At 48.2% G+C, this 25,813-nt stretch overlaps 9 protein-coding genes across 9 annotated transcripts; 5 read left to right on the top strand and 4 right to left on the bottom strand.

The window, feature by feature from the left end:
* Positions 1-526: 526 nt before the first annotated feature.
* ASPWEDRAFT_52670 (uncharacterized protein) lies at positions 527-5,862 on the top strand (the record flags this gene model as incomplete). Its single annotated transcript, XM_040837777.1, has 6 exons — positions 527-3,425; positions 3,479-3,676; positions 3,730-3,781; positions 3,838-4,184; positions 4,660-4,769; positions 4,834-5,862. The coding sequence occupies 6 exons, from the start codon at positions 527-529 to the stop codon at positions 5,860-5,862; spliced, it is 4,635 nt and encodes a 1,544-aa protein (XP_040688126.1).
* A 191-nt stretch (positions 5,863-6,053) lies between these two features.
* Positions 6,054-6,979, top strand: ASPWEDRAFT_42457 (MoaD/ThiS family protein). The gene is made up of 3 exons (XM_040835779.1): positions 6,054-6,437; positions 6,477-6,567; positions 6,624-6,979. The coding sequence occupies exons 1-2, from the start codon at positions 6,165-6,167 to the stop codon at positions 6,519-6,521; spliced, it is 318 nt and encodes a 105-aa protein (XP_040688127.1). The 5' UTR covers positions 6,054-6,164; the 3' UTR covers positions 6,522-6,567; positions 6,624-6,979.
* ASPWEDRAFT_29597 (uncharacterized protein) lies at positions 6,906-7,612 on the bottom strand (the record flags this gene model as incomplete). Its single annotated transcript, XM_040833303.1, has 3 exons — positions 6,906-6,996; positions 7,056-7,384; positions 7,448-7,612. The coding sequence occupies 3 exons, from the start codon at positions 7,610-7,612 to the stop codon at positions 6,906-6,908; spliced, it is 585 nt and encodes a 194-aa protein (XP_040688128.1).
* Positions 7,613-8,480: 868 nt separating this feature from the next.
* On the bottom strand, positions 8,481-10,271 carry ASPWEDRAFT_52674 (FAD-binding oxidoreductase; the record flags this gene model as incomplete). Its single annotated transcript, XM_040837778.1, has 7 exons — positions 8,481-8,798; positions 8,851-9,046; positions 9,096-9,124; positions 9,176-9,427; positions 9,478-9,563; positions 9,615-9,728; positions 9,758-10,271. The coding sequence occupies 7 exons, from the start codon at positions 10,269-10,271 to the stop codon at positions 8,481-8,483; spliced, it is 1,509 nt and encodes a 502-aa protein (XP_040688129.1).
* A 2,337-nt stretch (positions 10,272-12,608) lies between these two features.
* On the top strand, positions 12,609-15,821 carry ASPWEDRAFT_173869 (exoribonuclease II; the record flags this gene model as incomplete). Its single annotated transcript, XM_040831144.1, has 3 exons — positions 12,609-12,758; positions 12,814-13,148; positions 13,208-15,821. The coding sequence occupies 3 exons, from the start codon at positions 12,609-12,611 to the stop codon at positions 15,819-15,821; spliced, it is 3,099 nt and encodes a 1,032-aa protein (XP_040688130.1).
* Positions 15,822-16,152: 331 nt separating this feature from the next.
* ASPWEDRAFT_173870 (acyl-CoA synthetase) lies at positions 16,153-18,335 on the bottom strand (the record flags this gene model as incomplete). The annotated part of the gene is made up of 5 exons (XM_040831145.1): positions 16,153-16,193; positions 16,271-16,503; positions 16,581-17,488; positions 17,547-17,851; positions 17,972-18,335. The coding sequence occupies 5 exons, from the start codon at positions 18,333-18,335 to the stop codon at positions 16,153-16,155; spliced, it is 1,851 nt and encodes a 616-aa protein (XP_040688131.1).
* A 366-nt stretch (positions 18,336-18,701) lies between these two features.
* On the top strand, positions 18,702-19,181 carry ASPWEDRAFT_112632 (BolA family protein; the record flags this gene model as incomplete). Its single annotated transcript, XM_040828344.1, has 3 exons — positions 18,702-18,749; positions 18,834-18,940; positions 19,004-19,181. 3 exons carry the CDS (start codon positions 18,702-18,704, stop codon positions 19,179-19,181), a joined length of 333 nt encoding a protein of 110 aa, XP_040688132.1.
* A 796-nt stretch (positions 19,182-19,977) lies between these two features.
* Positions 19,978-20,917, bottom strand: ASPWEDRAFT_112879 (syntaxin; the record flags this gene model as incomplete). Its single annotated transcript, XM_040828365.1, has 3 exons — positions 19,978-20,048; positions 20,109-20,388; positions 20,447-20,917. The coding sequence occupies 3 exons, from the start codon at positions 20,915-20,917 to the stop codon at positions 19,978-19,980; spliced, it is 822 nt and encodes a 273-aa protein (XP_040688133.1).
* A 2,335-nt stretch (positions 20,918-23,252) lies between these two features.
* ASPWEDRAFT_112980 (uncharacterized protein) lies at positions 23,253-25,448 on the top strand (the record flags this gene model as incomplete). The annotated part of the gene is made up of 2 exons (XM_040828374.1): positions 23,253-25,135; positions 25,256-25,448. Coding segments are annotated over 2 exons (2,076 nt in total), but the record flags the coding sequence as incomplete, so codon positions are not given.
* Between the last annotated feature and the right edge of the window lie 365 nt (positions 25,449-25,813).

Here is a 25,813-nt window from a genome sequence, read left to right on the forward strand (position 1 = left end):
CCCATGTCTGAATTGCTCATTTAATTGGTCTTGGTAGATCGCTCGTCCCCTACTCCACCAGACAGGCAATCGCGCCTCGCTCCCCGTCAGTGCTGCGCTCCTACACCATTTACGACTCGACCTAGTGCACCCTCGGCTGCGAACATCGCCTGGTGTCACTCTTTACTACTTATTATAATCTCGTCATCCGCTCCGCCTCTCCTCCCCTCCAGCTAAATACCGCCCCCCCTCCTCCTAGTGGGAAGTCGCTTTCTTTTGTCAACTCCCCCCGATCCTTCTATTCCCTCCGCTCGATCCCTTTCGACGTTCTCCACTAGTCCTACTTTACAATACACGCTGCCCTTATCGTGAAGATTCGGGCAACCCCTGTCGATCTCCGGATTTGCAGTGCAAGATCAGATTGGGCGGGGGATAATTGACGAGGACTGGTTTCCTTGTTTGCGCATAATTCCCACAGGCTTGTAAATGTTCATAGCCTCCCAGAACCATAATCTTCGACGAATTTGTGCATTAATATCGGCCAAAAATGCCTGGTGATGACCCTTTTGCCTTTGTGGCTCCCGCTGAGCGCAAGCCACTCAAGAAACCCCACTGGAGGGAGAAACTGTTTTCGAGGGATAAGAATAAGCACAATGCAGACCAGCAAGTCGAAGCGTTTTTGGGCCCCACGCGTTCAAAGTCTTTGTCCGTGTCGCAAGGGTTGCCTCCAACAGCTGCCACCCCTCGAGGGCTGCCGACGTCTCGTATTGACGTCTCTTCTCACCGATGGCCATCCTCCCAGGATCTCCCAAACACAGCTCCTCCGCTTAACTCTGCCACCAATGAGCACTTTCAGTCCCATCCTCTGTCGATGCCTCCTTGGAAAAGTCGTCCCCGCCCTGGTCTGAAGGTTCAATTTAACGGCGGTGAGCCAGAAGTGATCGGAGAGGGTGGCGACGAATCTGAAGTTCCGACAATAGAAATATCCATGTATCGTGCTCGTCCACGCAGACGAGGTACAGGTACAAGTCAGGCCAGCGACTCCTCGGCTCAGCCCGAGAACTTTCAAGCTACCCAGCCGCAACTTCGACTGGATACTACGTTTGAGGATGCCGATGGTCGCGTGCCCCGTGGAACAACCCTCCAGCGAAAGGACACGACTGCAAAAGGTCTCCATCCTTCGGATTGGAAGCCATTGCTGCAGAATCCCCAGGACGCAGACTTTCTCATGACGTTGAATTTGGGACAAGGCGGGTCTCGTCTGTCATTTCGAGCTTCCCCGGAATCCAACTCATTTGCCCAGCGGGTACGGGCAAAGATGCAGGCGGAAGAAGGTCGTGCTTTGCAATCCCATCAGGATGATCGTGTGCCGCTTGACAACGACGATGGCGATACGTACCGGGCTGCTGACATGGAACCAGACAGTCCTTCGTCATATGAAACACCTCCGTTGTCTGAAACAGAGGAGGTGCCTCCGGCTAATCCCCTTCGCAGCCCAGAAACTCCCGTGATGCACATGCAAGGGAGTCCCAGCCCGATCGATACTCATTCAGCTTATGATCTTACTCCGGCCGGCACTTTACCAAACCTTTCTTCTCCGAAGTCACAACCAATGGTCTCTCCTCCCAAGCCACACGCACTGCCTTCTCCTCCCAAGCCGCAAGTAATGCATTCCCCTACAAAGTCGCAAACAATGCATTCTCCTCCGAAGCCATCGGCAATCCCTATCGACCCTGCCTTGAATGAACAAAGTCGTCCATCTAGTAGGGATAATCGCGATCTCCCTCGCAATCCACAGCCGCCCAAGATCTCCCTACGCTCGGTTGCCAATCAGTTTGGAGATTCTGCCTTTGCGGACTTCAAAGCCTACATAGCCCAATATGCTGACCTGATTAGACTTTCAGCCGAGGGTGTCAAGCCCTTGATGGAAACCTCCCTTACTGAATGGATGAGGGCTGGTGTGTGGTGGTTTATGCGCGGCAAGAAGAGGCTCGAAGCATATGCCCGATCTCGACCTTCAAGTTCTGGTGGAGGGAACAATCTTCAAGGCGCCAAGCAGGCTGTTATCGACCTTGGCAAAGCTCTGTGGATTAATGAGAGCATTGTTCCTCAACACAACGAGCTGGCCAGATACGGAAAAATGAGCATCGAGGCTTTGATTGCTGTAGTAAATACAACCGGCGATAAGCAGATGGCCGATCTTCTGGGTCTACACCAAGCCCTACTCAATCACTTGCGATCTTTGACTATGTCTATCAAGCGAAACAACATTTTGTCGGTTCTCGCATCTAACGGTGACTCGGTTGGCCATGCCGACACTAGTGTTTGGCTACGATATCCTTTCTTCGCTCCCGATGTTTCGGCAGTCCTTTCTGGCTCGGCTTCCAGATCGATGCTGATTGACCAGCCCGGAAAGGGCCAAAACATGGCCCATATGATGCCGCTAGGCGATACAAGTCGACATTTTAGCTATGGAAGCATGTTTGTTGATGTTTGCGTGAGTTCTAGTGAGGACGACTCCCAGCAATTCTCCATGCCATGTGTGTTATCCATAATCCGTGACCGTGGGGATTGGTATGTTCTCGCGGCTATCTGTAGCCAGAGTGAATTGGTCAATACCATGATCCAGTCGGATCGAAAGCAAGGCCCCACATGGGATGATGTGGACTGGCAGGTCAGGACAAACTCAATGAATGTCAAGTTGCCTCGTGGCTTTGAGTTGGATATTACGTTCCAGGAAGACGATTTCAAGACCCTTTGGAACATTGTGAAATACACAACAAAAACCGAAGCTAGCCTTTCACCCGAAGCCGGTGAAAATATCATCTATGAAAGTACCTTGAAGGTCTTCCAATATATGGATCCTGGCACGCCAAAGGCATTCCCAGTGGAACCTATCGATCGATGCCGACTCCGCTTGTTTGAGCGCTACGTGACAGTGACCGAAGGTACTGGTACCAGAAGTGTTCACCAAGGCTTCCGACTTGCCGTTCTCACTAGTCCCAAGGTGAAGACTCTCAGCAGCGCGAATCACATTTTAGGATTCGGCACTCCTGTTGTGTTTGGCCTTCTTCGGGGTGAAGATGGCGCCCCAGCGCTTTTGCTCAAAGTCAAGGAGGATGGAAGGACCAGGTCTATGTTGATGACATTCCACGAAGTCCAGGAGCGCACCACCATGCATTCTCTACTTTTGGGAATGCTTACAAGGGAAACTGAATCGAAAACACCGGACATCGCAATGCGGGCCTATTCTATCGAACAGCCAGCAGACAAGCAAAGTGGCAGGGCTGCCGTCACCCATCTCCAGTTTCCGGCTGGAACTGTCTCGGTCATTGATCAAGAACATGCATTTGTGGACCATGGATATGGGCCAACAATTCTATCGGAGCATTTGCGAGCTTTCATAGCCACAGAGTGGGGGTCTGCGACAGATCGTATCAACCTAGGTATGGCAGATATGTGCGTTTCTTTGCCACTCAAATGACTAATGTGACTCTAGGGCCTGGTGAACTTAAACTGGGACTTGATGTCAATAACCGGACTGGACTCAGTCTGTATCGACCTGGACAAAAGGATTTGACTGTCTCCGTTGCTGAAAACCTTGTCCGCCCCGAAATGCCGGATACGTTGTCGGATTTCTTACAGACAGCCATGGTCAAGCCTATGATCCGACGGTTTGATTTTGCCTCGCTGAAAGGTATTTGTTTTGGGCCATATTGGTTTCTACAGCAACTAATTGATTTCTGCTAGATCTCCACGCTTTCGAGGCAGCCGTCACTGGCTTCAAAGTGCTATTCGATAGGTATGGTTACTTTTTTTTCCTGTTCATGCACGACACGAGCTAACAAAGCACTACAGTGTTGCTTGTTATTTTACGGTATCACGGCGTCGGATGGTGGTACCGATCTCCAAGAAATGGGAGTCGAGCCTTGCTCGAATCCAAATTGTCCAACAAGAGAAGGTCATCCAACTGTTGGCATTTTTCAACGATTTCAACCACGGAAAGTGCATGAATTTTGTTCTCAAGGGAACAGATACGCTCGAGTCATTTGGTCGATCTGGAAAGTTCTGTACTAGAATCGTGGACGCCAAATTCGCATTGCCAAAGACCGAAGATGATCCAGCTTCCGACTTTGTCTGTTTAGATATGCCAGACTACCCAATTGAGCATGATGACATTGCCATTGGGTTTGATTCCGAGTCCGGTATGATTATTTGCTTTGAGATTGCTTAAAGTTGATACTAATGGAATATTACAGACCGAGCGAATTTCCAAGCCGCTGCACCGGGGACGGTTCGTGAGCCGTCGAGAATGGGCTCTCTGCGACGATGATCCAAATCACCAGTTCTCAACGATTGAATCGATGACAATAATAATGACCAATGTATATGACTTTGACCCTTGAAAACGATATTCATTTTTCAAACTGCCCTTATTGCGCCATGGACTGTTCAAATCACGTGTCCAGCCCCTCCCCTCCCCTCTCCAAAGCGGAGCTCCACCCGATGAGTCATGACAAATCATTTAAAGTCATAACTAGGGTGGGGTGCCATGACATCTGCTCTTATTTAGACAGCTAAACCTGCTCATATCCCTTCATCACCCCAGAATCAACATACAAATAACAATGTCTCATTCCAACCCTAATATTGGAACTTCCACCAGCTCTCTACATGCAGACGATGCGTTGCATGTGGTTACAGACGTGGCTCCTCCGCTGCATCTTTCAACCACATTTAGATACCCAGAAAACCCGGAGGATCTTGTGCCTTTGGCAGACCTCATCACCGTATGCTTCGCCGGTCAACCCTTGCTCTGCAGCCTGCCATAGTGTTCTGACATGATTGCTGTAGTCTGACCCAGACCCTACCAAGCACGTTTACTCTCGGCTCTCTGCCCCTAACCCGACACGCTTCGAAGCCATTCTTTCCTCTCTGCTCAATGGCCAAGCTGTAAGCTACTCATCTGGTTTGTCCGCTCTTCATGCCGCATTGGTCCTTCTCAATCCCCGCCGCATCTCTATCGGACATGGTTATCATGGCTGTCATGGCGTCATCGAGCTGTTCAGTCGCTTGACTGGACTTCAGAAGTTGGACCTTGACTGCCCTGCCGAGCAGTTGGAAGCTGGGGATGTGATTCACCTGGAAACGCCAGTCAATCCAGCAGGTACCGCGTTCAATATCGAGGCATACGCAGAGAAGGCACATTCCCGGGGAGCATACCTCATAGTCGACGGTACATTTGCCCCTCCGGGTCTCCAGGATCCCTTCCAGTGGGGCGCGGATATTGTGATGCACTCCGGTTCAAAGTATTTTGGTGGACACAGTGACATGCTTTGTGGTGTTCTCGCAACGAATCGCAGTGATTGGGTCAAGAAATTGCGGGAGGACCGCCTATATCTTGGAAGTGTTATGGGTAATATGGAGGGGTGGCTTGGTGTTCGGAGCTTGCGTACCCTCGAAGTTCGTGTTCAGCGCCAGAGCCAGAACGCCACGAAGCTTGTGTCGTGGCTCAATGATGCTCTTCATGCACAAAGTCTACCTGGTAGTGATGAAGCTGCAGCACAGTCTGTCACTCAGGAAGTTTACCATGCAAGTCTCCAGAAGGAACCTTGGTTGCAGAAGCAGATGCCGAACGGCTTTGGGCCTGTATTTTCGATTCTCACAAAGGAGGAAGCCTTCGCTCGGAAGCTCCCCAGCAAACTCTCGTTCTTCCAACACGCGACTAGTCTAGGAGGTGTGGAGTCACTGATTGAGTGGCGGGCATTGTCAGACGCTGGTGTGGATCGCCGACTGTTGAGGATCAGCGTTGGGTTGGAGAACTGGGAAGATTTGAAGAGTGACTTGGTGGCTGCATTTCAGGCTTTGGCCAAGGGCGACTAGATTTCCGCCATTTTGATGTACATAGATAAAATAGATTAGCTACACCTTGCTTTGAGAAGGGTCTGAAATAGATGGAATAATCATTTTCTTTGAGTGTTAGATTCATTTGCGGACTGCGGGGTCTTAATTGCTCCTATCTTGAAATTCGGTTACCCCGCATCCGACGACTTCCAACTCAACACCCCGTCGCGTCTACTCACTCAATCGCCTCAACTGAACGCCATCTTCTCCCCACTACAGCGTATCCAGACCACCCCCGATTTCATCCTACAAGCATCCTAGAAGACCACCAATCCGCAAGAATGCCTAATACCTTCTCCATCCACTATTTCTCAACCGCATCCACGTACACCAACAAACACACCGAGACCCTCCCCGCGCCGCTCCCCCTCTCCAAACTCTTCGAAACCCTTGAAACGCTATACCCCGGTATCCGGGGAAAAGTGCTCGTTAGCTGCGGCGTGAGTCTTCGGGAGGAGTATGTGGATGTTGAAGAGGCAGAAAGCGAGGCAGCGAAGGGGGTTGATGGAGGGGTTATAATCGGGGCTGGGGATGAGGTTGCTATTATTCCGCCTGTGAGCTCGGGGTGATTTATTTGTGCTGGATATATAGAGGGTTTTGCTTGGATTGGGTGTTGTTGGTGTGGGTTTGAGATTTGAGGTTTGGAGGTTTGGGATACCCGGGTTGCGTTAGTTTGGGGCGTTGGTAAGTGCTGGATACGTTACATTGGTTAAAAGGGGTTGAATGCTAATAATTGATAGTTTGGGAACATAGAATAAATACACTTTAAGGCCGGTTATTAGATTGGCGCCAACCATCAGAATACAAAACAAATTGAGAAATACAATCATACACATGCATCGCTGTCGGAATAAAGAGAGAAAAACAAACAAACAAACGACAAATGGAATACATGATACATGCCGGGTCGTGGTCCTATTAATCCTGCGTCATTTTCAGAGGGTTGGGTTGAGTGGATGTGCTTCCTTCTCTTCATAACCAATATGAGTTGGATGAAGGGTTATGAGACCGGATGGTTTCAATCAACCCTCAAGCTTCTCCGCCCCAGCGCTAGCTGCCTTCTTTTGGCGCCATAAGCAGACACAGGAGATAACCGAGAAGAAGAATAGAATACTAAAACACCCTGATCAGCATTTCATCATACGCCATGAAGAACCAGGTTGAGGACTAACCACAAAGCAATACTCAACCCCCAAATCGACTTCGCCTCCAAACACACACCCCTCGACGCCCCGATCCAATTCTTATAATTCACCTTACCACCGATATGGGCAAGGTAGCTATCCAGATTTGTCGCAAACGCATACGCAGTCGAGTTTTCGCCCGTTATGTTCGCAATCACGTCGCATCTGAGGTATGATAGCGGTCTCCCGATTATCACCGCGACGACAATGACAGCGATGAGGAAGAGTCCATCCATGATTGCGCAGGCGAGAAAGGGGAGGATATCGTCTAGGAAGAGGATGAAGGAGATGGCGCAGTAGATGACCGCGATGCAGGTCTGATATGATTGCGTCAAGTCAGTTCCTGTTTCAATACACGAACCTGTCAATATACAACATACCACGCTGAGTGTCCCGATGAATACACCGGGTGGATTGGCGCTGCTGGAGACGATTTCGGCGATGAAGTTGGCCGTCATGCCGATTACAGCGATGAGGGAGCAAGCTTGGAAGATTCGGGCGACTTGGAAGGTTGCGCCTATAACGCCGTATTTGTTGGAGGGCATTATGCAATGGAATGGATGCTGTGCTGTTGATCCGAAAGAAGGGAAGAGGGAAGTTTCGTGTGCGAGGATAAAAACAGAAAGCCGCCCGATGATGTTAGAAATAAGGAGTTGCTGAAAATATTATATACTAAAAGAATGAAGCAGACAAGTGAAAGAATTTATGAAAGACAAAAAGAATGGACACTGTTTTAAACTGAATCTGATTGACATATAAACACGAGATCTGGAATCAACGGCCAGGTCCTTTAAATAGTTTAATGATGTAGACAAAGAAGACCACAACAATGACTTCAAACCAACAAGCCAACAGAATTAGCATCAATGGGTCTAGAATCCATCCCAAAATAGTGGACTTCTTTTTTCATCTCCACAGCATCTGGCTGAACCTGGGAAGCATGCGATGTCGATCTATACAAGCGCCGACAGAACCCATATAACCCTAAGATCTAGACCACGTTGAAGCTATTAACGAGGCGGCAAATGAAGAGACAGCTCATTCAGAGCTTTATTAAAAATGGATTGATCTTTGCTTGGAACTCGTTCCGTGTAAATGAAAGTAGAAGCAGGTGCCATCTAGAGGTCTCCACCGCGGCGCTTGGATGGAGGATGCTGCTCTTCCGTCGGTGCCTCTCAGCCAACAGCCACACGAGCTTAATCGAACCTGATACATATGGAAATACGGGCGATTAAAAACGGGGTTATTTGGGGCTAAAGGGTTCTCGGCTCATTTTGTTTCTTGGTACATGTTTGTCAGGGTAATTATTATCATTAAGATATTCCGACTATGCGAGGAATGTATATACTTCACTGCCTCAGGAATAAATTTGCAGTCCCAGCAGCGCTATTATGGTTGTATGTATGACCATCATCACGAAAGCCTAAACCCACCACTGGTCCGGTTCTGAAAGAATCCATCAGGATCATACTTCAACCTCGTCTGCAACGCCTGCTCCTTATTCCGGTTCCGTCCCCAATAATCCTGACCGAAGTTTGCATCGTTCATGAAAAGTGGTCGGTAGATATCTGGGAGAATCTTATCGTCGATGAAATCTTGAATGATGGTGTTGAAACCCGAGTAGAGGTTCTTGTTTGCAGCGTTGATCTTTTCGTCGTCCGACGCGGAGGCGTAGGAGAAGTCTAATTCGATGACTATATAGTCTTGATCGACAGGGAAATCAATGAGGTCCTGTTCTTGGTTAGTTGGATTCTTGGTGTTTGTGTAGAGGGTTAAGACTCACTCCACCCATTGCCTTGGCTTTGCTGGTGATGGTTCGAGGCATTGGTTGGAAAGCAATCGATCCGATCACGTTTGGCACTTCCAGAACGGTATCCGTCACGTTAAACCAATGGTCGAAGTACTTCTGCATCACTTTAGGTCCGACTTTTTTGCTTGGGAGAGGAGTCGTCTCGGTTGCAATGGTGTATCGTTGTCCACTGTGGAAGGTCAGAAATGCTGAAAGAAAGGAAGACAGTTTTTTCTTACTGGAGGATGAAGATATCGTTGTTTTTGAGCTGTGTATATTGTCAGTAAATAGACATTCCAGTGGCAAGGGCAATACAGACCAGGTCATAGTAAGAGTCAAAGGTTTTAGTAGTGTCCGTAGGCCCAATATTGGTGAAATTACTGAAAACACCGTCTGGAGGCGATGGGCCGTCGTAGAAAAGGAACATAATCCAGGTGCTGACCAAAGCAGCGTGTTCGTATGTCACGATAATAGCGGCCTTGTCATCGGGATAATACTCGACAAAATCACGAATGGCTTCGAGGACCTGGGGTGTTTGATTGGCCGTGAAGATATAGTTTCCTCCCCACACCTGGTTTTGTTAGATATAGCTACACACGTCGCGAGATGATCAAGACTAGCCTTGTGATCTTGAGGATGGGTTTGAAGCGTATACGAAGTGACGATGCCAAAGTTATTACCGCCTCCCTTGAGAGCAGCGAAGAGGTCTGTCCTTTCGTTAGCTGAGTATAATATAAATCAAGATTGACAAGCCGAACCAGTATTCTCCTTGGCGTTGGCATTCACGATGGTACTGTTGGCGAGAACGACTTCGAAGTTCATCACGTTGTTCGCTGCCCATCCATATTGCGAACTGAGGAAACTCAATCCACCTGATGACGTTAACCAAAATCCTTGATACCCAACGTGTTCAACTTGCCTCCCAACATATATCCTCCTACACCGACACCACCAAGTCTTCCACCGACGAGGGTCCGGCCGGTTCCATCTAGACTTTTCTGGGCATCCTCCCATGACAAGCCAGGTCCAATGATTGCCGTCTGATCCTCCGGGTTATATATGACCTGGTTGAGGTTCTTTGTTGATACGAGTAGACCATCCTGGATACTCGCGAAGCCATTGTTGGGCATGTGCCCTCCCGACTTCACAGCGAACATACCGTCAGTATCACGAAGCTCTTTGACAACCTGGGACATTTCCAGTGCGCTCGATGGTGCGGCAATACATGTCGGCTTGAGATCACCACATGCAGCGGACCAATACTTAGTCAGGTCGGAGTTGTAGTCCAAAGTGAGCTTATTGTCAATTTGAATATTCTCGGCATCAAGCTTGGAGCAGATGTCTGCCGTTGCGAGGGGAGCAAAAGTGGCCAGCGATAGTGCGATGGCCGAAAGCCATCCTGGTTTAGGTGTCATGATGGTTGAAATCGAATTTGCATATATGAAGGGTACGTATAGAAGGTTTGGGATGGAGTATGAAACAATTTATATAAGATTCCCAATATTGAGAAGTCCCAGATATGAACACCCAAAACATAACGAATTCTTTTCCTATATATAGAGCCTTTTGTACCAACGGTGAGCCGGTCCATGGCATGATTCTTTACCAGTTTTCGTAGGCCCCTGCCAATGCTAGCTATGAACATCATGTCCATATCAGGATTATCTCAAGACTGCGTCACTGCACTAATATGTGAAACTGACGAATATTTGTTTAGATGCGAATCGGCTAGGTCCCACGCGAAGACACCAGGGTCAACCAGAGCAATGACTCCGAGTTAGCTCGATGGTCTAGTCTGTACCGACTAGACCTGGGTCTGTTCATAGGCTTGCCTGTAAGTAATTGTTAGTATATCCTCTTACAGTAAAGTCAGAATGTTCGTAGTCAACGCTATAAACCTCGGAATCACAAGACAGAATGGAATCCGGATGGAATACATCCGAAGCAGAGCCCGACCGCTACAGGATGCATTATTATTTAGCATATCTTCATGGGTCTTTCAGAGCCTACGGTATTAGCGTGTAGACGGAAGGTAGTTAGTTGATCAACGGTACTTGACAGTATGTGGAGCGGTGCCTTGAAGTATTCTAGTGGTATTCCGATAAGTGGAAATGATAGCCTTGGCTTGTGCGATCGACAGGGTGATTTTCAAGGAACAAGACATTAGACATGGCAGGAGCTGCGAATAATGAGAACTTGTCGCCAGGCCGGTGTGGTTGCCAATTGAACTCAAGAAGCGGTTGCATGCCTTTCAGAGAAATCACAACAATATGGCACAGTCGGGCAAACTGATGCAATCCGTTCTTTATAAAGGAAACGAAAAACTGGTCGAGTTGAATAATCCAGGAATCGACGTGGGGCTTATCATGGCATGCAAAAATGCCCAATGACTCCTGAAGGATCGACAATTCCCCGAATAGCACAACCTAAATACCGAAGCGAGGCAAAGGTCTTCACAACGGCTCTGGGGAACGTGCGGGGAAAGCACCTGGGATCCTTGAATACGCGATCACGACACGGTGAGCACTAGTTATTATTGCGGACATCATGCCATGGCCATGAAGCTTAGACCCAGCCCGGCTGTATTGTACAGGAAATGATTATCGGTTGTCAAATGCCATGCCTTGATTTTCGTAGATTTTCCAGCATCGATGACCCAGTAATCAGCAAGACGTATTGCTCGTATGCAGACCATCACATGAAAAAGACACTGGTGATGCGACCGAGGACTGACAGAGAGATCGTCAGGTCTGTCAGTAGTAATGATCACTGCATCATATGGAATTGGGATCCAGAGAAGAAATGGAAATGCGGAATGGTGAGGGGTTTGAGATCAGGCAAGAAAAGCAGTGCTTCGTATCAGAGGCGTATTCACGATGATGATCGGACAGCACTATCTCAATATGGCAAGGGTACCGAGGGATATGAGACACATATCATCCATAAAGAAGTCAAGTGTGGTGATAATGAGCAACTCGATGCCCCTGAAATGATTCTGTTGCTTTTTTTGGTCAATTCGGTGGGGATTGCAGATACAAGGTGAGACATCCTATAATTTGGGAAGCTCCATTGTTGTACTTCAACCAAGCCGAGAACATGGCAAGCCGATGATTCGCTGAATATTCGCCATAGATATATGACGAACAAAGTGCACATACAGATCTAGTGTCAGATACCTTGCATCGGATATTTCGGTGGATTTTTAAGGGTCGTTGGGCGCATTCCTGCTAAACAGTGTTTCCTACCACCAGAACGGTGGCCACCTTCTGTCTATCGAGAACCCATAGCGCTTTGAATCTGCTCGTCTAGATCTCTAGCGGATGATCAATAATGGCAGAAGCAATTGGAGGTGCAATCCGTGATTCGCTTGTTTTTGATCGGACTTGATAGCCCCCGATGGGAGGCAATCCGCCCATAACATCATAGAAGAGCCTTTGAAGCTCAAGATCACCACGGAGGCCAGTCTATATTGATAGTACAGTAGCATAACATCTAGAAGATGACGATGATACTCCGTACAGCATAAGCCCTGGGATTCTTAGAGAACATGGCAAGCTGAAGCTGGAACAATGGCATCACGATAGCTCTGACCGCTTAGGCGGTGTAACACGTTTCAACGGCAGTATACTCGCAGTTTTTGCTGTGCCAAAGACACAACGCCGACAATATCGTGTCACATCTTATCTTCTTCGCTAAAAAAAGTCCCCTTTCGGCATGTATGAGGGCTCATGATGACACTGATTTTGTCAAGGATGCGATTTTCGAGGGCAGTCGCTGCGAATAAGCTAGGTGCTCGCTGCTTTCGAACACGCGCAGCTACTTCTATTGCCGGAACTGCCTCTCGCTCGCATCTGATATCTTCTCGGATTTCACAAAGGCGCAATTATACAAATGGGGCTCAAGTATTTAGTTATCAAACCGTTTGCTGGTCAACACGTCTAATGACTTTTGGTATAGAACTCTACCGGGCAGGACCCGTCGAAAGCATCCCCATCCGTCGAGGAAATTCGCCTTCAAACCGAATTTGAAGAAAATCAAGACATCCGGAAGTATTTGAGCAGATGGCAGGAAACACACTCAAACGAGCTCGATCCCGTTCGAGGACCTGGAACTTCAAACCCGTCGGAGCAGGCAAAGCCTTGGGTGGGGAACATGTTGAATGACTTTAGAGAGTCCGCAAGTGACGCTTTACGGGCGATTGATCACGAAATGTCGGAATTTTCAAGCGCCACCGATGAAGGCGAAGATATGCATGAATTTCTCGAACCTGGTGATCTGGTAGCCCTTTCGTCGTATGTCTTCCTCTCTATTAGAAGCTCCGCTCCTGCCGCTGATATCTGTTGAAATAAAGGTTGGAGGGTATCTTAGGTTTTGCCGTATACGTTAGGTCAATTGATAAGCAGCAACAATTCTACACTGGAAGAGGAAAATGGCGCATAGCTTTCAGCAAAGATCTTGATTACGTTGTGAAGGGATTCGTTCCGCGAGAACTAGTGGCCCCTCTACATCCATATTTTCCGGATACGTCAGCAGAACTTGGCACAGAAATGCAATCAGCCATCGAAGGAGGAGTCCCGAGGCATATCGGTGCTCCTATCTTACGGATGGTCGATGAGTTTTCTGAGAAGGTAGATGAGCTTTATCGAACAAACGCAAGTCGACTGGATACTATACATGATGTAGTAGCCGACGAGGAGGAAAAGTTGGAATTCACCATTGAGGAACTTGCATGCAAGGCATTGGACCTCGACCAAAGCGAATTGAATGATGCGGTATTATATGCAGTACACCAAGCAACCTGTCGAAACGCCTTCATCATGGACCACGACCGAAGCTCTCTTTTCACCAATTACTACCTTGTTCACCCAAAAAGTGTTGCCGAGGTTCTTGACACAGTTGGTACATGGGTACGCGAACACCAAGAATACTTCGTTCGGACAGTGACAGGTAGAGAGGTTCCAAATCTAAAAGACCACCCTCTTCAACTATTCATCCAAAAGGCGCAGCGTCTTATACGGCTTAGCAGAAAGATTCGATCTCCAACAACTATGTCCAGTGTTGGGCCTACATCACAAAGGTTTCAACCTGGGCAGGATGGGAAAGCCATGGTGTACCGTGAAGTTCTGACAGAAAGGTTTACCCCCTCCGATCAGAAAATCATCGAATTTCTTCAGCTATGGTGCATCCCACCGAGAAGAATGACTTCGGGGGCTTTGAGAACGGCTGGCTCACATATCATGCGCTCTACGGGAATGTATTCGTCTTTGGAACTGAGTGCAGCAACGGTGCCTCTGCTTCTCCAAGAACTTGGCGTGATTTCTCCATGGGAAAATTTGCGTCTATTCGACCATAGTCTAAGTCTCCCAGGTCATGGAGCCTCCCCTCGATCAGATCAAATGTGGGACGATGTCCAACAGGCATGCCAAAAGCCCGGTTCCGAAAAGCTTGTTGACACAATGGATGGCATGAGGACTGACTGGGGTGATTTGCCGGTTTATTGCGTTGATGATGTGGATGCCCAGGAAATTGATGATGGTGTCTCCTTAGAACCAGTTCCTGGGACCGATGATACATTCTGGATCCGTGTCCATGTCGCCAACCCTTCGGCCTTCATGGATTCTGAAGATTTAATCATGAAATATGCCGCTTTACGGAACCAGACCGTCTATGCCCCAGAGCGTACATATCCGATGCTGCCCAGTTCATTGACGCAGAACAATTTCAGTTTGTCCTCCGGTCGTCCTACCCTCACCTTCAGCGCCAAGATGAACCTGAAGGGAGATATCTTGGAAACGGATATCTCGAATGGTATTGTCCGAAACGTTATCTATATCACGCACAGCAAGTTGCGTGAGTTCTTAGAACCCAACAGCGAAGGCCCTTCGAAGACTTTGACTGTTGGAGGAGAGTCTGTTAAAGAGCGTTCTCGGGAGGCCATGCAGGAATCATTGTCAGAGAATGATAAGAGCACATTCAGCACACTGAGGCAGCTGATGCTTGCGTTCCACGATTACAGGCGTGCGAACGGTGCAATGGAATTGCCTTCTCCAATCGATAACTCCGTCTCCGTTATTGCCGGGACAGCTCCTATGAAGCCCGGCAAGATGAGAGTCAATGAAGGGCGCTATTTCTTGGGCGATCCCATCATTCAATTGCGCTCAACCCCTGCTGATCCTCACGAAGTCCCTGACCTCACAAAACGAAACCTTATCTCTACTCTCATGAATCTGGCATGTTGGGTATCAGGAAAATGGTGCGCCGAGCGCAACATCCCTGCAGTCTACGATGGAACATGGTATCACCCTGAATACCCGAAGCTGACCAACAAAAACCTTTCCGACTATGGAGGCCGTAACTGGTTGCATCTCACAGCGCCTAAGGGTATCTCCTCGTCCAGCCCGGTGCCTCATGTCTCCATGGGACTCGACGCCTACATCAAATCAACCAGTCCACTTCGTCGCTATACTGACGTGATGGCCCACTATCAAATTGAAGCCGCATTGCGGTTCGAGAAACAAAATGGCCGTTCTATCGACGCCACCAAAGACGAATCCATCTTACCATTCACAAAAGATAACGTAGACACCTACATTGCCCGCAACCGCTGGAAGCGCAACCGCATCCAAGAGATTGATAGAGCATCCAAGCAGTTCTGGGCGTGCATGCTCCTTTTCCGTGCTTTCTACTTTGCCGAGTGCGCATTACCCGAAACCTTCCCCTGCCTACTACACCAATCATACAGCAACACCTCCCTATCAGGAACTCAGCTCGGCGAAGGCTACGCAGGTGTCATCACGTCGCTTGGTGTGCGGTGCCATATCATCTTTCCACCTGACTTTGCCGAGGTTGATATTCTCACTGCTGTGGAGGCGAAGATCACGGCTGTTGATATGTCTCGCATGCTCGTTATGATGGAGGCGACTCGTGTAATCAAGCATTTTGAGCGAGTAGGTGAGTGGAGTTGATCCGCTCAAGCTTGATGGTATATATCCAGGACTGTGTCTATTTTATGGTTGTATTTTGGATGGAGTTATAGATGGCGTTGCTGAATTCTCTACTCGTGTATAAAGGATATCTGCCATATATCCTTGATTGTATCATACTGTACCATATTATGTGTCAAAAAATTGGGTGTACAAGAACTGTATATAGCCCACGGAAGCATTGGATACGATAGCTGCATCTCGAAACGAAATACGTGTTTAATATACAATATCATCACCACTATCTATCTAGAAGGCGCTTACTTTACAATATACTCCATACCATTGTACAAAAATGAGACATGCGCGTCGTTCAAGGCCCAAAAACCTCCTTAACAAGCGTCTTCTTGTTGACTAAACAACAAAAAAATAGAATCAGCACACACAAACAACAACATCAGCGAGAGAAAAAGAAGGGGAGCAAAACTCACCTTTACCCATGGCATTCCTAGGAATCGGGCCCTGGAGAATCTTCATCTCCTGCGGAATCTTATAGCTCGCTAGACGATCGTGAAGTGCGCGTCGCATATCCAGCGGACCCCAGGGTTTACCCTTGCGGCCGGTATTCGCGGCCTTTTCGGCGTTCAAGACGACGATAGCGGCGACTTTTTGGCCCCATTGTTCGGACGGGAGGCCGACGACGGCTGCTTCTTTGATTTGAGGGCTGTGGAGGAGAGGTTGATGGTTAGTGTCTGTTCTGAGTGTGAGGTGAGGTTATGGGGTTAAGGTGAGGGGACGTACAGGGAAAGTAATTCCCGCTCCACTTCTAAGGCGCTGACTTTCTCCCCGCCTGTTTTGATTATATCCACGCTGCTCCGGCCTTGGATGAAATACATGGGTCCCTGTGCCCATTCGCCGCTGGTTCCCTTGCCAGCGGTTTCGACGGGTCTTCGAGTAGCGACGTCTCCGGTCTTGAACCATTTGCCCTTACCGTCGGCGCTGTCGACAAAGGTTTCCTGTGTGGCTTTTGCATTTCCCCAGTATTCACTGAATATGGTAGGACCGCGGAGTTGAATTTCACCCTCTCGTTCACGGCCGTTAGCACCGATCTCCTTGCCTGGTTTGATCTCTTCGTTCGTGTCTGTGTCGACGAGTCTGGCTTCTACGGATGGTAGGGGCCAGCCGACGCTACCGTCCACACGATCCGCAAAGTCAAGGCCACAGCTGATAGCCATTCCAACTTCTGTCATTCCGAAGCGTTCAAGAAGAACGTTGCCCTGGCTGAGATCCTGCCATGCCTTTTTAGTTGGTGTGGGCAGGGCTGCAGAACCGGAGATGTTGAGACGAAGATTTTCAGGCGAGATACCCTCCCTGGCTGCTTCTTGGATTTCGGGCTTCAAGTCGGGAAAAGAAGAAAGAAGTCGGTTGTAGATGGTCGGAACGGCGGTGAGGAAGGTAATCTTGCTTTTGTTTGAAGCGTCGGGTAAAAAGGGAGCAGCGAGTCTGTTCCACACTGCATCTGTGTTGAAGGGGAACATAAATTCGATTGAAGAACCTGCAAGAACCGGTGCAACAATGGCGTTAACCGTTCCATGGATATGATGGAGAGGAAGAAGATGCAGTAAGCGATCTTCTGGGGCATAGTTCCAGGCCTGCAGCAGAGAAGATGCCTGAGCCGTGAGTGCTGATTGAGGAATGAGTACACCTTTCTGCATATAAATCAGCACAACCATCCATTCCAGCGCCTTCAAGAACAATCCCTCTTACCGGTCTGTTCGTAGTCCCCGAGGTGTAAAGCATCATTCCACCCGACGACTTTTGTCCCGCCAGGTCCTCCAACGTGACCTTATCTGAATAACTTGCCCCTGTCTGAATCTTCTCTGTGATATCCAGTATCGGCTCCCTATCCAGCCCCGTCTTCAAAATATCATGTGCTTTATTGGCATACTTCTCCGTCGCAACCAGCATCTTCGCCTGAGAATTGTCCATAATATACTTCAATTCACCAACAGGAAAAGCCGGGGAAAGCGGAAGGGCAATCGCGTCGCTAGCAAGGATAGAAAGAAGCGTCACTGGAATCCCATAGTTAGCATAAATAACTCAAAAGCAACTGGGCAATGGCAATCGCCATCCATGAAGCCAAAGCCATAACACGTAAAACCATAGAATTGAGGAAAAAAGAAGAACAGTACCTACGTAATCGTAGCTATTCTCCGCGAGAAACGCAATCCGTTCCCCGGGGAGAGCATCTTTCTTCCCACCCGCATTGTGGAGGAGCCGTTCCTTCGCACGAAGAACATCCCCGACTAGATTGCCATATGTAAAGGAACGGGATGACGCGCTGTGAACAACAGCAAGGCTCGACTGGTCGTGGTTCTGGAGGGCTTGGAAGAGAGGAAGGTTTGGGAGGGTCGACAGTGATCGTTTCAGAAGCGGGGATGTCAGGGATCGAGATCGATTAACGGCATTGCAGGGGAATAATAGTGCTTGTGATGGCCGGAGAGACGGGCGAGCAGAGCCCCGCGAGAGCAGCGATAACAAACTGCGTCGTTGCATGCTGAATGAAACAAATCAAATTATCATATCTTCGTAGATGAATTGGAATAAAGCGAGAAACGCCCAAAAAACTCCCTGGCAGCGAACTCAGTCGGAGTTGATGTCATGAAGCTGTCGCGAAGCTCGGCGCGGAAATTCGGGACGATCGAAAACGAACTGTCATCGGAGAAAGTTGCGCAGCAAAACAGCACCTCCGCAACCAAACCCAACCACAGAGTCGATAATTGTCAGCATCCCACCTTCACCCTCGTTTTCTATCTTGCATATTCTTCTTCTCATACCCAACAACTCACTGGGTAATCAATGTCCCTCCCTAGGAGCCTCCCAGGCCTGCTCCCCCGCCGGCTATTCTCCAACACAATCAGAATGGCCTCGACCTCAACGACCCCAATGGAGGATGCTATCCGGGAGAAGGTATGTTACCAAACCCCTCTACCTAGCACCATTATACCACTTGCACCGGGTTCGATGCTAACAATCTTCCCCCTATCCTACCAGATCACAGCAAACTTCAACCCGTCCTCCCTCATCATCCGAAACGACTCCCATCTCCACGCTCACCATGCAGCCATGCGCGGTGCTACCTCCAGGGAAACACATTTCCAGTTCGTTTTACCCTATTCATATTCTTGTCTATATACAGCGGTCTCTAATGGTTGATTTCTTAGTGTGACGGTTGTTTCGCCCTCGTTTCAATCGAAAATGCAGCCCGCGCGCCATCGTATGATCTACGCTTTGCTAAAGGAGGAGATGAGTCGGGAGGGTGGAATTCACGCATTGCAGCTGCGGACTAAGACGCCGGAGGAGGAACAGAGGGAGAAGGAGAGATCGGCGCAGTCGTCATAAGGATGAGGGGGGTTTTTTTGTGGTAGATGGTTATGGATACCCGTTGCAGATTGCAGACTTGATATTAGGTTTACGAAGATTCATGCAGAAAAGAGATCGTTTTCGAGCAATTTCTTGTTCTTGGTTGTGTATAAACAGTTGAATTGGTCCCAAGTTGACCTTATCAACTTATATGCATATGAGACTGTATTATATTGGATTCGATTAATTAATAAATTGATTATTACATAGATTCTAGCGCCAAAATTAGGAGCAAGTGAAAAGAGAATCTAATATATACATGTGCGACAGCATAAGGCGTATCCTAACCAGTCCGCAGCGACAGGGCCATCATAAAGTCGCATATGATCAAAGAAGAAACAACTATACACAAACGATCAAAGAAAAAAACTGAAAAATGAACGAGGGGGTAGGTTAGTAATTTTCTGGGGCGAGGTGCTTTTTTAAGAAAAACGAGGGAAAGACAACAGATGTAACGAGAGTGGATATAAAAGCAAAAAAACCAGCGACTCAGCCTACTCTGGCCGTGCAATTGCGAGACGGAAAACAAGCAAAAAATAAACGTTTCGATTATGACAAGGCGAACGACACAGAATCCGTTTCAACCCTATCTAACCAGGCAATTGGGAAGTAATGGACGAGAAAAAAAACAAATTCGGGATATTGAGAGCGGAAACAAATATTAACGGAACAAAAGCGTTGACCAAGATCTAGAAGAAAATAGGACGTAATCCCAAACATCGTCCAGGATGAACCCCTCGAACCAACATTAAAAAGAGCAACATTAAACCAAGCCTTATTTGCTGGTGCTCTTGTTGGCTTGTGTCACACCCACAGCAACACCGACGACGATGGCAATGATAAGGACTGTAGAATCATTGTTAGTCTAAATCCAGTCAAGGGCGCTAGGATACAGGATAAACTTACTAACGATAAGCAGAGCGTACCACTTCCACTTTCTTGCCTTGCGTGCGCTCGAGATAGCACTGTCGATCTGAGTGTTGGCGTTTGTGACGTTCTGGACGACATCTTCGGCACCCTGGTGGATTTGCTCCACGGCGGGTTCTTGCTGGTGAACAAGCTCTGCGACTTCTTGGTACAATCGGCCCAACTCCATCATATCCTGCTCAATCTTTCGAATCGCTGCGGATCGCTCCAAAGCGGCGGTCTTGGCGTCGTTCGCCTGTCTGGATCGGCCACCGGCAACCTAAGAAAACAAATATGTCAACACAAATCCTGAGCACTCAATCAAGGCTTAATCTTACCACAAAGCTCTGTTCCTGGCCCATGAGAACATTCTCAACACCTTGGTCCAGCTCCTCGGGGGTAGCCTCGGGGTTGGCAATCTCATATCGTCGGCGAACCTGCTCCCTCAATCGCTTCTGGAAATCCGACTGAGCTCTCTGGTACTGTTCAATCTCACGGCGAAGGTTTCTGCTGGTGACATCGATCTGGGTCTGAACGCGGGCGTCTCCGGAGCCGGGGGTCTGCTTGATCTTCTTCAGAAGGTCACGAAGGTAGCGGAAACCGTTGTTGATCTCATCCTCGATGTAGTCCAATGTCTGACGCGAAGCTTGGTCCTCCTTGCCGGTACTCGAATCCAACAGACCATTCTGTGCCGCCACGAGTTGGCCTTCTCTCTTGCTGCGCAAGTCTGCAATTCCATCGTTGATCTCCTTGCACTTGTTCAGGATGGGGCCCGGTCCGCCGTTCTGGGGCTGGTCATATGACGACATTTCTGCGCGATAGAAGATTAGAGCGATTCCTCAGTTTGTCAATCAACATTGGAGCGAGCTCACCATAGTTGCCATTTCCCTGCTCCATGGCATTGGCCTGGCCGTATCCATTTCCGCCATAAGGGTTGTATTGGCCGTAGCCCTGGCCAGATTCGAGATTTTGGTACTGTACACGAATCAATAAGCGATCTTTGCATCTGACATGGACATGACGCCGGAGAAAGCGGCTGCCGCTATGCAGGAACTTACACTCATTATGAACGTATATGCAAGTCCAACACTTCAAATTAAAATCTCAAAGAGTATTCCTTCCGGTCCGGTGCGTAATTCGACGGGTGAATGTTGGTGTTCAAATCGTAGGAACAACACGGGATGACGAAACGCGAGCAGCGACGAAGTCAGAAGGTTGAATGATGGAATTGAATTAAGATCAATAAAACGGACCAGGGTCCGAGATGGAACAGTCGCACGGATGATTGAGGGGGAAAGGCGACAAGAAGACGGAGTTACGCGCCTGACAGGTGAGCTGAAGTGGCGGGTGGACGAAGAAGCAGCGCTGGCTTAGGATTCCTTCGGCAAGCTAAACTTCTGGACCCGGAGACGGCGAGTGATGACGGAAAGAGGCTCTTCGGGCGGGCACAGACGACTAGGTCGCGAGGAGGGGGGAATAAAGGGTTAAAAGAGAGACGAAGAAGGTAAGTTATTAAAAGAAGGAGGGAGAGAAGAGAAAGAACGAAATCGCCTCAGATAATAATTTTTTTTTCCCTAAAAGTTTCGCTGATGTTGGTGTAAGACTGTTATTATTATTATTAGGGGGCGAGCTGGATGCACAGACCGGGCGGACGATCGTCGAGTCCCCTTTTTTTTTTTTTCTGTCTGGCGCAGTGAAACAAATCGCGAATAGCAGTAGGGAGCTAATTAGAGGTCACTGGCAATGGTTTCACCGTAAATTGTTTCCCGTTCTACAGAGCGTCCAGAAGGATTGTGTTGACAGTCAGATCCAATTGATGATGATAGATAGCAGTCAGCGGCCCATGGCTGATGTCAACGAGCGGTTTTTCTGATTCCTGCCTGGTTTCCAGGGCATCCACAATCCCACACAGCCCCGGTATGCAGTTCGGTGGATTATCACCAATTGAGGTGTCTGTATAGCTCCTGTTGATACGTCTCGAACAGGCTGCACGTCACTATCTGCAATATTGTCTACCTATCCTTCCATCTAATCGCAGATAATATGCTTAAGGTTTTATTACTAGTTATTCGATCAGTCCATTGCTGTCTGCTATTAATTATATTCTACTACTAACAATGTTCCAGATCCATCCACTCTAATTTCCCTCAACGCTGTCCCCACCTGAAGGCGCCGTCAATCGCAATATTAAATGGACCTCAATCATGCTATCCACTGGAAATGCTAAACCAATCTGTCCTCTATGGGCTACCGATTTTATCAGTGCCATTGAACCATAGATGGACGGTGCAGACAGCCTGAATTAGCAACACTGCACCGCCACGAACTGACAGATGCGCCAAGCCCAGTGTTTCATTATCTGCCATTGCCAAGCCTCCACTTTGATGAGCTTGGCTTGTGATGCTTCACAACTGCTATCTTGACTAAGTATCATCAAGCATTCATGATTATCATTTCCTGTAAGCAGAGTAAATCAGATAGAAGGATTCAATAGTCTAATATAATCCTATTTCATCCCCACAATACTCAGTGCCACTAAGCTGATATCTTCATCTGTCTGATTCAAATATCTGCATGTCAATTTATACAGCTTGAATGGCTGTGCATCAACTCATGGCTAATAGATTTTTAAATATAACCGAGACATGGACTCTACGGGTCTAATAAAAGAGAAAGAAATTCCGGCTATCTGCCTAAATCTTCGAGCAAAGAAGCCTGCGGATATAAAGGGAAGGCTTCCATAGAAGTAAATTCGAAAGGCCATCAAAGTAAATTTATCTGGATTCTAACAAGAACTGGTTTCTATGAGATGGAATTTTATCCAGCTATAAAGGTCCAAAGCTCAGGTATTCCAGAATTTCTACTGATGATTCGTTTGGCCCTCAGCCCTAAGTCTTTCCAGTTGTGGAAGAGTTGAGCCCGTCTTGGGAGTGAGTGAATGCCTGAGGACCTGACAAACACAACACCCCTCCCTTCTCTCTCCTCTCGCCTTTTCTCTTCTCATTCTCTTCCCTCTCTTCTTCTTAAGCGAAACCACCTGTGGCCGCCCTCCTTATTGCATCGACCCTCTTTTCCTTCGTTCTTATTTACAGGATAGATATTGGCACTTTTTCTGTCGGGTCTTTCACCCTTCCTCTTGCCAATATGGCGTTGGGACCGGTCGAAGACAATGCTCTTAAGCAGCTTCAGCCAGAAAAATCAGAGCTTCTAGATGTTATCGATGAGCTACGGACCCTTGGCTTTGGCCGCCTCGTGAAACCTCCCCAGCTGATCGTATGTGGAAACCGGTCTAGCGGCAAAAGCTCAGTGTTAGAAGCTATCTCACGCGTGCGTTTTCCAATCGAGAGGAATTCGTGCACTTGCTTTCCAACCGAAGTGATTCTGCGAAGGAGCCCTTCTTCTCGCGTCAAGGTCAGCATCGAGCCTAGCAAATCTCGGTCAGATGACCAAGAAATTCAGCGACTCCGCGAGTTCTCTTCAGACACGTTCTCCACCGGTGATGACCTTCCGGGTCTGACTGATAAAGCTAAAGGATGCATGGGAATTACTAGTTCTAGGCTTACTGACGACATCCTCCGAATTGAGATTTGCGGACCCGATAAGCCAGATCTGACCTTAGTCGACCTCCCTGGCTTGTGTAATGCAACTGAAAATAACCAAGAAATTTCTGTCACTCGCAATCTGACAGAGAGATACATGAATGACTACAGGAGTGTCATACTGGCCATCATCAGTGCTGGAAGCACATACGACATTCAGGAAGTTTTGAGTATCGCAGAGCACTTTGATCCAAAGCGAGAAAGAACTCTCGGGGTCATAACTCATACTGACATACCCGAGGGTAACTCTGAAGAAGAGAAAGCATACCTCCAACTTGTGAACAACGAGAAGATCCGGCTACAACTTGGGTGGCATGCGCTTAGGAACCGATCGTTTTGCACTAGGAATATTTCGGATGATGAAAGAGACGAATTGGAGAAGGAATTCTTCAGTTCTGGTGCATGGGCAGCCATTTCTAGAGAGCTTGTTGGGTTGGAAAGTCTCAGATATCGGTTGGGCAACATCTTGCAGGAGCATATCAAGCGAAATATGCCCGACCTGGTTGCCGATATAGAAGAAAAGATCTCTTGCCGTCAAAAAAGACTTGTGAAACTTGGGGAGGAGCGTGGAACAGTACAGAAAGAACGGAGTTATCTCCTTCGCATTGGCAACAACTTTGAAAGGACTGTCAGTAACGCATTGAACGGTCTCTACACTGGTGAATTCTTTGGCGGTCTTGATCCTGTATCTCTTCAACACGACCCTAGAAGACTCCGGGCGGTGGTTCGAGAGCTGAATGATCAGTTTGCGGATACGATGCACCTCAGAGGCTGTCGCCGACGCATTGTCGGGCTTGACGAGGAACTAGAGGATCAGAGTCCAACCCGCAAGAGGCAGAAATCGTACGTCCAGGGATCAGACGAGTCAGGCCCAATCCTCGTCTCAAAAACCGAGCTCGAGCAGGAAATTGAGGAAAAGATTCACGAGAACCGTGGGATTGAGCTACCGGGAAATGCGAACCAGCTTCTTGTTGGAGATCTGTTCCGCGATCAATCGAAGCCATGGGAGAAACTTGCAAAAGGACATATCATGGCGGTGTGGGAAAGTGTGAGATGCTTCGTTGGGCTTCTCCTTCACCATCTATCAGATGATCACACTTGCCCAAAGCTCATGGGTACTGTTCTAGACCCTGCCTTGGAAAAGATGAAGGACCATCTTCTGGAAAAGCTCCAAGAACTCATGGCTTACAATAAGAGAGGACACCCGCTTCTATTCTGCCAACAATACCTTGGATCGGTTGAAAAGCTGCAATCTGATCAGCAGCTCGCGCTTCTAGATGAGCGGCTTCGGACATCAACAGAAACAAGTTTTGCGGCCAACGATGTTCGGAATTTGGTTCTCGAAACGCAGCCTTCCCGCGGCCATTTTGCAGCTGCTCAGATAATACATCTGGTGCAGGCATATTACAAGGTCAGTGCCCTTTTGACGTTCTGTCCCCCCACCCCATTTACCATCTTCCAATCTCGCCTACTTTATTGCAATTTTGCCCTTGTATGATGTCGGTGTTGAATGCTAATCTTGTCTTTGTTGTAGATGGCGATGAGAAGTTTCATAGAAAACATTGCGATACTGGGAATCGAAAATTGTCTCCTACACCCCCTTGAAAGCGTCTTCACCGGCTTGACTGTCAATGACATGGATGACGCGGCCATCCAGTACCTTGCTTCTGAGCATAAATTCGTCCAGGCCGATAGAGAGCTACTGCGCAGCGAGCTAGATAAGCTTCAGGCTTGTCTACGTATCTGTAGTCGTTGCAACATCCAAAGCTTCCGTTTGCCACGTTTCGATGCTTCCGGTAAGTTGGACGTTCCAAGAGTACATCAGGTACGAATATCTACTGACAATCCAGATGCTAAAACCTCGACCATTCAAGAAAAAGGATCCAAAAAGCCAGCCCAGATAGAATCAAATGACAACTCTAGCGGCACCCAGTCTAAAGCCACTGGTTTCATCGGCTTTGCAAAATGGGCCTCAGATGGCAGCACTGGCAACTCACCAGCCAATCCGCAAGGCCATTTCAACTTTGGAAGTTCCCAACCCAGTAAATCCATCTTTGACTTACCTCAGAATTTCAATACAGCCAATTCGGAGCAGGACACGATCTT

This window comes from Aspergillus wentii (genome assembly GCF_001890725.1).
Source record: "Aspergillus wentii DTO 134E9 unplaced genomic scaffold ASPWEscaffold_5, whole genome shotgun sequence".
NCBI lineage: Eukaryota > Fungi > Ascomycota > Eurotiomycetes > Eurotiales > Aspergillaceae > Aspergillus > Aspergillus wentii.

Excerpts from the sequence above, each read along its gene's own strand:
- ASPWEDRAFT_42457 (XM_040835779.1), top strand. The coding sequence starts at position 6,165 with ATGCCTAATACCTTCTCCATCCACTATTTCTCAACCGCATCCACGTAC. Across the intron at positions 6,438-6,476 it reads AGGTTGCTATTATTCCGCCT|GGTTTTGCTTGGATTGGGTG; the intron begins GTGAGCTCGGGG and ends GGATATATAGAG.